This window comes from Meleagris gallopavo, chromosome Z, assembly GCF_000146605.3.
Source record: "Meleagris gallopavo isolate NT-WF06-2002-E0010 breed Aviagen turkey brand Nicholas breeding stock chromosome Z, Turkey_5.1, whole genome shotgun sequence".
In the NCBI taxonomy this organism is placed as follows: domain Eukaryota; kingdom Metazoa; phylum Chordata; class Aves; order Galliformes; family Phasianidae; genus Meleagris; species Meleagris gallopavo.
This window is the reverse complement of record NC_015041.2, coordinates 66,106,871-66,116,184: the sequence shown is the minus strand read 5'-3', so window position 1 is coordinate 66,116,184 and position 9,314 is coordinate 66,106,871. Positions and strand designations below refer to the sequence as shown.

Here is a 9,314-nt window from a genome sequence, read left to right as displayed (position 1 = left end):
GGCTACAAAATAGGAGGCTTGCAAGTTGAACGTGCACTTTGGCAGTCCTGTTGCTGTGAATTAAGAGTTAACAGTTTGCGAGAAATATTAAGCCTGTTTCAGAAGTCAGGCCAGCGTGCTTTCCTTGGACGAGGTGGCACAGTCTGCCTAACGCTGGTTGTGTGCTTACCACTGAGTGGTGAGTTACCTCTGAATCTTCGGGTAAAAGCACCAATGAAGGCAAGGCTGCAGGTGCGGTTCAGGGAGATCAGCTGTCTCTGCTAAAGTGAGCTGCTGTTCGTTCCATTTCTCTGCTGAAGGATGCGTTTTTATATACACACCTAAGTTTGCCATCCCATCACTTTTGTACCAGCGTGACTTAAAGTTATTTGAAGTACAGCAGTGTAAAACTGAAGTTGTGTTGTTCATCATCTCAGCATCATCTGCTTGAAAACAACCAGTATTTAAAAATAAAATACCGTTTTTGAATAATGTTTTGTCTTGTTTTGCAGAATGACAGTTTTTTCAGTGCTGCAGGTGCTGCTCGAGAAATTCAGAACTGCAAGATGAAAGCTGAACAAGCTATGAAAACAGAATTTGTAAGAATAGCAGAAAATTTAAGAGCTCAGTAAGCAAAAAAATAATAAAATAAAAATCTTAAGTGTAATTTCATGCTGTTCTGAAGGTAATATCTCCAGTATGAGGAAAGCCTGAGACCTGGGGCTCTTGGGTGTGGAGAAGGCTGAAAGGGAATCTCACCACTCTTTACAAATATCAGGTTGTTTACAATTATCAGGTTGTTACAAATGTCAGGTTGTTGGGGGTGGACTCTGTGTGAACAAAGGGTGACAGGCAGAAACTGGAACACAGGAAGTTCCATACAAATACAAAGAGGAACTTATTTATCTTGAGAGTAACAGAGCACTGGAACAGGCTGCCTGGAGAGGTTGTGGAATCTCCTCTAGAGGTATTTGAGACCTGTACACTTTCCTGTGCAACCTAGTGGAGGGAATGCTAGTGGTGTAGGGGTGTTGGACTCTATATTATCCAGAGCTTCCTTCCAGTCTATGTAATTCCATGACTCTATAATATAAATTATGCTTCAAGGTAATAATTTGTGGTAATTAAGTATTGAGGCTACAATTTCATTTGCAAAATTCCAGGTAGATTATTATGATTGTTATAGTAATTTAGGATAAGCTTCTGAGCTCTGAAGTTGCCCCTTGTTCTAATTACCACCTGGACTTTGATCAGTTGTTGCCTTTAGTTTGCTGGTGCTCCAGTTGGTTCACAAAAATGGAAGTGGTTGTGGCATTACGTGGTTCCCTGTTTTTCTACTTGGGAGTGCTGTGGATGCAGCATTATTGAGTTCTTAGTTTTCCTACTTAGCTGTGCTTACCTTCCTACGGAATTAAAGCCTTCAGAACATCTTGACAAAGCAGAAATTGTAGCAACATTAAAGGACCTTCCTCACAGGAAATTGAAGCACTTCTAGAATGTAGATGCTTTGGAAAACGGAAATTCAGGACAGCTCAAGCACAGAAGTGATTTAAATGTGTTTCCCTATGTCTTGAGTAAGGGCTGTAATAACTGTTCTGGTGGTTGAAAGAACAGTATCCTTCTTGAACAGGTGAGCTTTATGAGGAAGATCTGGCTTAGCCAGCCAACTCCAGGTGGCAAAAGTTTGTAGTTAGAAATCTTGAATGAACTGTGTAGTCTCATGACAGCCCGTTGCCATCTGATTAGATCAGCTCCTCTCATTATCCTGGATTCTGGATAATGACTCAGAAGTTGACTGCTGAGTAATGTAGGGATTCTCAAGCAGCTTTAAACAAGGTGATTTGAGTGCCATTAACTTCAGTCACACTTCAGTCCTGTAGTTGTGCTTTTAAGGCTTCCTGTGTGCTGTGTCAGATCTTATTGCTCAGGTCTGGTCCATGAACTCCAATGGGCAGCAAAGCATTTAAACTGTGTAGAGGATTGAACTACACAGCAGCTATAGCCTACTGTAGAACCAACCTCATTCTGAGAGACGGGGTTTTTTGTGTTGTCACTAGTTCTGCTTGACACTGCTAACTGCTGCATCTTTGTTCAGCATGGCATCAGCATGTACTGCTGTGATCTCTTAATGGTAGCATCAAATTACACAGATATGCTATGGACTTCAGTTTCTGTGGTACTTTTGCATCTGTGCTTCTCCGGGTCAAATTTTAGTGAACTGCTTAGTTGTAGTAGAAGAAAGCAGAATATAGTTTAAGTTGTATTAAAAGTTTCTTACCCTGGTAAGGAAACAAATGTACAGGACTGAATCTGTATGTGACAAACGATAGTCAGTAAGATAGCAGCTTTAATAGTTTGAGTTATTCCAATGCTCATGAACTTGAATTTGAATGTTCAGTTGCAGTAGTACCACTGCCAGTGTAAATAACCCTGAGGGAACACACTTGTTTTGTCTTTGCTGGGGCTCCATCTATGTGTGCAACTGCAGTAATGCAGCCTATGTCCCATCAGTGCTTTCTTCTCATAAGGCTCCCTAGTAAGCATTCATCATACAGATAAAGCTTCACGGTGTTTTACAGTGTGAAGTACTACTTGTTAATTAGATAATTTCCTCTTTAACTTGCTTGTCTTGTTCACGTTCTTTGGTTACATCGTTGTATAGCCTTATAACTGTGGGAGAGTTTTCCTTGAGAACAGTTGTAGGAGCAAACCAGTAAATTGTATACAAATGTAAGATGCTTCTGCTGACACAGTATGACCTATTTACTAATGTTGGAAAATCTTGCTACTTTGCAAAGTATTGCTTGCTTAGTGTGGCAATATTGTTTTTTCAGGCTTGCAAATATACAGAAGGACAAAAATGGATATCTTTACAATAGGAAGAGTGATTCCAGAGCAGAATACAGTATTCTAGAAGAACTGGAACATAAAATGTCTGTCAATCGGAAAGCTGAAAGTAAGATACTTTTTGGGGGGTGTTGCTTTTGTTTTTTTTCTTCAGTTTGCTTGCTGACTTTTACAGTTGTTTGCTTAATTTGTTGATTGCAAGTATTAGAGAAGTGTGGTTGAGAGGTAGATTCTGATTAAAGTGTGGTATTTTACTGATGCTTGTAAAGAACAATTTCTTGATTCACTTTCAAAATTCAGTAGCATAAACATCTTGAGCCTTCTGTATTGTTTTCTTTTAGTCTTGAATGCAGATACCACTCACAAAAATTTAGGTGAAATCTTGCTGTTTTAGAAACTTAGAAGCAATTTTGTATGCTTAATTTAGATTTCCTATGTCAATCATTTCTCTGTCTATCTCAATCACTGTATGATTATAATAGATTTCTGCAAAATCTATTATACTCTTGCTAAGATAAAAGAAGGTTTCCCTGCACTGTTTTCCGCCTACAAATAGGCTTTTGAACACTTCAATTTTGTGGCTGCATTTTTCTCTTTCTTGGATAACAAATATTCGTAGTGCAAATAGTTCTGTGAGATGACAAACATAGTGTGTCCTGTATCATGTTTTCCACTGCCATACCAATTAAATGGTGAAAGACAAAGAGCGACAACCTGGATGAAGTACCTAAATTCTTTAAAAAGTAGTCAAATCATGCTATGCCTTTTGATACAGAATATTGAAACTGTGTAAGTTGAATAAGGGGAAGATTCCAAGGAAACAACTGGAAATACACTTTCCTCACAAATCTATATGTATTTCAATATGGATGTCTTAACTGACAAATCTTGTCCTATTTTTTATATCTTACATTATATCTTAAGAAATGCAAATATTTCCAAGGAATGACTAAGCTAAAAAGATCAGAAAACGTTCCAGGTGTAAGGAGAAGTATGAAAGTATGGGTATATATACTGTTGCAAGATAAAAAGCTAAAAAAGAGTTTTAAGGTACTAGATGTGAGATGTGAAAGTGTTAGGGTAGGATCTTCTGGGTATATACTATACCTCCCAGGCTTCTCATTTACTGTGCTACTTTGTTAACACATAGCACAACCTATGTGTTTCTACTTGCTCTGTAGTTTTACTGTGAATTAGTAGGATCACATATTAGCTATGTTTCATTATATTTAGGTTTTGGACTCTCTTATTTATTTCTTCCTTTAAACCAATCCTTTTAGGATAGAGAACTCTGTGGTACCTTAAAATGGCCCAGAACTTCATGCTAATTAATAGTGTCTTCAAACTCATAAATATGTAAATGGTAACAAAGTAAATAAGCACATACATGCTTGATGTTCCTGCAAACATTAATTCCACTTCAATTAACACAGCAAATACCATATGATTTCTAACTAGATTTATGTAATTTGTTTTCTTCATTACGATTCCAAGTTTGTTCTGAGGTCTAGGAGAGAGTCCAACTCATAACTGTAGTGGAGTTGCTTTCTTTACAGGCAGTATTGTTCTCCTAACCCCAATTATGTGATAAAAGATTTGAGAAAACTGCATTAATCTATATATGTGACTACACAGTTGATATTTTTAGAAATAGAAGCTACTAATTTTAAAACCTGATGAGATGTGTAGTATGCGCACTCAGCTACATGTAGTTACAGTTATGTTAAAATGGGTGGTATAAACAGCAGTTTCATATGATAAAACAAAACTTACTGCTTGAATGAAATTACCAGTTTATTTTGGATACTTTGTTGCTCTTAATCTTGCATGGAATTTATCAAAGAAACCATTAGAAGTACCAGCACTTTATTTTGTTTAACAGAAACTAAAATCCTGCAGCAGCTAGCAAAAATACATAATAATGTGAAGAGACTTCAGCAACAATTAGAAGATGTGAAACCTACATCAGAATGTAAGTCACACAGACAGATTTTAAAACGTTTTCCTTCATAGACAGGTTCCTTTGGATATTGCTTATGATTTTCTTAACAGTCTTTGGATACTTCTGTGGTTTGTTTGCTCTTCCAGGAATCTGGGAAAGGGGAGATAAGGAACGAGAAGTGTCAGAAATTGTAAAACCTCTTGCAGTTCTCAGCAGGAACTGAGAAATACGTGTTGTCCCAGGAGTCACATGGGTTTGCTTTTTCAGGGTGTTGAAAGTCAAGTATTTTCTATGTGCTCTTTTTTTATGTACAGTAGTTTTGTAGTGCCGTTTATCATCGGATAGAAGGCCACAGAGTATCTTCATGGAACTAATTTCAAGCCATCCACAGACCATCTAGCTTGAAGCGCAAGCAGGAATATTCTGTATGAAATGCTGAGGCAACTTGTTCGCTTTGATTTGAACTTCTTGGGAAATAGGCACTAGAAGAAACATTCTCTTCTAAATCTACTGCAATTGAAGCTCTTCTAGCAGCTGAGGATGCTAGATGAAATGCATGTCATTTCATTTATTGAGTGTCTATATTACAAAAAAAATATATTATTTTCTTCCTTAAGTCATTAGCAAAGATGCCAGAACAAGATGTAAGTGAAACTAAAAGTTACAGATGATATAATGTTATCAGTTAATTAGATCCAAGTTAAGTTAAACTGTGTTCACTGCATTTGTAGGGTTCTGTAGGTTTAATACACACGAAACATCTGTCTACCATTGCACAAGAGATCTTTTCTAGACAGCAGGCTTACCCTCTCTCTGCAGATGAGGATTACAGGATGCTGACAGTACAGAATACAAAGTCTTACTTTCTGAAGTCACTTTGTATGCCCAGATTTGAATAAATCAGTGAGATCTAGGTTAAATATAGTTGTTACAGTCTGGTGTGAAAAAAAGATTAGAATGTGCTTTCTAAGTCACTAACTGCATTGTTATAAAAGACAAAAGTGCTAACTCTTTACTTTAGGATAAGGCTGTCTCATTCTCTGACTCGAAGATTACCTAGAATAGAAATCTTGTTCAACTGAAGTAAACCTTTATATCAGGATTTGTATTTAGTTGACTAATTCACTGTGAGATCATGCCTTTTGATTAAACGAGAGTCTTGTAAGACAGAGGTGGAATTGTGGCTTTTTTTGTAAGCATTTCAGAATCCTTTATATTCTCTTCAATTATGGATAATGGAGAATTACTACTAAATGTTTTAAACTTCTCAGGTGATATGTACGTATTTTCCTTTTTAGTTGTTGACAAGCTCAAGGAAATGTTGGAAGAAACTGAAAATGCAGTCAATACTTTTAAAGATGAACAGAGACAAATGTATGTTTATGCCTGCTTCAGTTACAAAAATGCTTTCCTAACACAATGAAAGCTTTGTATCAATCAAGTAAACTATTCTTTTTATTTTTCTCTTTTGTTAGTGATTTATGTGATATGTCAATCAAAACTCAAAAAATTAACATTTTAATCTTAATTAAAACAGCCTTCCAAAGAGGCTGTGAATATAGTTGTTGCATGGTTCAATGTAACAATCATTTGTTTATGAAAGGCTATTCAGAGAAAAGTTGCAGAGCAGATTAGATTGTTTCAGATTTGTTTTTTTTTTCTCCTTTCTCTCTTGTGGTGTCAGGAGAGGATTGAGTGAATTGTTTGCCTGCCATATGTATACACTTCCACTAAAAGGGTAACTTAATTCAAATTGTATTGTGCTTCATTATGCAGTTGTTACAACTATGTTCTCATCTGTGTTACCATGTCAGTTCTTAATCTTTCGAGAATAACTTTTTGGTGGTATCGAGCAGTTCCAGAATTCATTTTCAGTGAGCATTGATTGCTGGATTCTTACACTCCAGTGTTTTCTCTCTTCTTAGATATGAACAGCTTTTGAAGGATGAAAAAACTGCAGTTAATGAGCTCAGCATCTTTGAGAAAAAAGTGGAACTGTGGGCAACAAGCAGCTCAACAACAGAAAAAGTTTTGAAGTTACCATCAGCTAGGATCTCAGTTAATAAAACACTGGGAAATCATCTTCCTGAAGAAGTTATAGAGTTTGAAAGATTTCTGCAGCAAACAGGGGGGAGGCAAGGAGGTTGGGATGATGGTGATCATCAGAATTTTCTTAAAGTATGGACTAAACACAGAGGAAGGCTGTCCTACGTGGATGAAGCCCTTGAGTATCTCCATGGAAGAACAAAAGAAGATGTTGAACAACATGGCATATGGTATCGAGAATTTCTCATTTTACAAGACAGAAAAAAAGAGGTAAAAAGACTATTCTGGGGGCTTTGTAGCTTTAAGGAATATATACTTATTTTTAAAATACATGCACTTGTTATTTTTGTATTAGATTGTCTGTGGGTAGTGCTCGGTGAATTTCTGTTGCAGTTGGTGATAAGTAACTGAAATCTTTTTTAGCATCCTCAACTTAACAAAAATCTTTGTCTTAAAGAATTACAGGCAAGTGTAGACCTGATAGCATACTGACATGGACTGAGTATTGCAAGAATGTATTATAAATACTTAAATGGAAATTGTTCAGCAAGTTAGCCTGTCTTAGAGAACTAAGCTATCCCATTTGAAGCTGCAGGTCTTGTTACATGTCCTTTAGAATGTTTGTCCCACTATATAAGCAGTATACCAGTCAAATTCTGATGCAGATAATTACGATTCCTTCAAGAATTATATTTATTGTATTGGAAAATAAAAATACACAGACATAAATTAAAAAGCAGAAATGTTATTCTGAAGGAAAAAAAACCCAAAACATAAAACAAATTTGCATTGAGGAAAAAGACAACAGCAGTCATAATTATCCCAAGATAATATGAATTCCATAGCTTATTTCAGCTGGCAAGTCTTAAGCCTGCCTGTGTGGTGCCTAAAATAGAAAAAAATAAGTAAATTGAATGTAAGAAAAGCAGGCATAGGTTCTGCTCTTTTGTCTTTTTACCTCAAATAGATTTGTTATGCCCATCTTTAGTTTGTATTCTTGTAGCATATATTTTTATCAGACCCAATCAGCAGGAATGTGTAAGATTTTTTTAATGAAGATCTTTTTTTATTACCTGCTGTTCTACTGCAGTCAATTAAGAAATGGAAAGAAAAACAGCAGAGAGAAAAAGAAGAAAATTTGAAGAAGAAAGAGAAATCAGAAATTGTTCAAAGGCTTCAGTATGAAGATCAGATGAAAAAGCAGAAGAAAGAAGACAACAACAACAGGCAGCAATTTCAGCATGGAAAAAACAGAAAGCAATAACATCTGCAGTGGAACAAGCACCGCAAGTCAAACTAGAGGAAAGAAGGAGAAAAAGAAACTAAAAGAATGCCAGCACCAATGTCATCTGAAGTTACTGGTGGAAAGGAGTACTTTGCAGAAGAAAGAGAAGCTTGAAAAGGAGAAGAGAGAGCTGAAAAGGAGAAGAACTGCTGCAGAAGAAATTACTGAATTTGAAGAGTGAGTGCATAATTAGCTCCCCATTTATGCATACAGTTATGTTAAATTTACCAATTTCCTTGTATAATTCAATCTGCTAAACATTTTTACACTTTTTTTTTTTAATCCCCAATGCTCTAGTTCTACTCACTTAAATCTGTTTTTAATTTGGTAGGAATAACCAATGTCTAGCAACACCCAGTACAGAAACTTTGTTCTGGACAAAGATATTCTTTTTCTCAATATTTAGGTTCTGTCTGTAGGATTATTGAAGTCTGTGCTTCTAAATACAGAGACGATTTTGTTTAATTCAGTCTGTTTGGGAAAAATGTCTGAGTCAACTTTTTTTTTTTTTCATGGAGAGCAAGAGACCCAATTGTTATATACAGACATCATAAAAATAAATATTTGAAGATCCAGCTGCTTTCAGAAGCTGTAGTATCTAGTTATGTCTCATCTCATTGTGAATCTATTACTTGAGAACTGATATTACTGTCCATGTTCACACTAAATTTCATTCATAGACTGAACCGCTGTGATTTTTCAATACTGTGTAATTGCACAGTTTGAACAAGAAGCTGCATCAAGTAGCTATCTAATGTGAATTTATTCTGCACCAGGACAAAAGAAGGTCAAAGCAAAAGCTGACAAATTGCTGCATACGTACATGTTTTGGTACCATTTGTTTTCATTCAAAATATGTATAAGGGAATTAGCTTATCCTCTTTCATCTGTTTCAGGATCCACGTAAACTTAAGCTACAAACTCTGTAGCAGCAAGGTAAAGGAGCAGAGAAGCAGGAAAAAAAAAAGGAGATTGGCCAAATTAAGAGACAAGGTGATATACCCTCCTTTTGTGTTTTAATCTGAGGTGCGTGTCAACTTGGTTACTTGAACAACTTACTCTTTTTTGCTCTAAAAAAGCAGCTTTTAACCTTTCTAATGGGTTGACGAAGGAAAAAAATCTGAAATGGTAAGCCACGGCTCTTACCAGAAAACAACAATCTAGCAGGCACACCCGTTCCTGTGTTTAAAAACAAAAAGGAGGCTTTACCCCTTC

General features: G+C 36.1%; 1 protein-coding gene across 1 annotated transcript; it reads left to right on the top strand.

Annotated features, from left to right (window-relative positions):
• The first annotated feature begins 493 nt into the window (after positions 1-493).
• On the top strand, positions 494-9,308 carry CCDC112 (coiled-coil domain containing 112). The gene is given in 8 exon segments (XM_031557401.1): positions 494-607; positions 2,814-2,935; positions 4,709-4,798; positions 6,067-6,142; positions 6,694-7,084; positions 7,905-8,013; positions 8,016-8,117; positions 8,120-9,308. Coding segments are annotated over 8 exon segments (1,113 nt in total). The 5' UTR covers positions 494-545; the 3' UTR covers positions 8,281-9,308.
• The last annotated feature ends 6 nt before the right edge of the window (positions 9,309-9,314 follow it).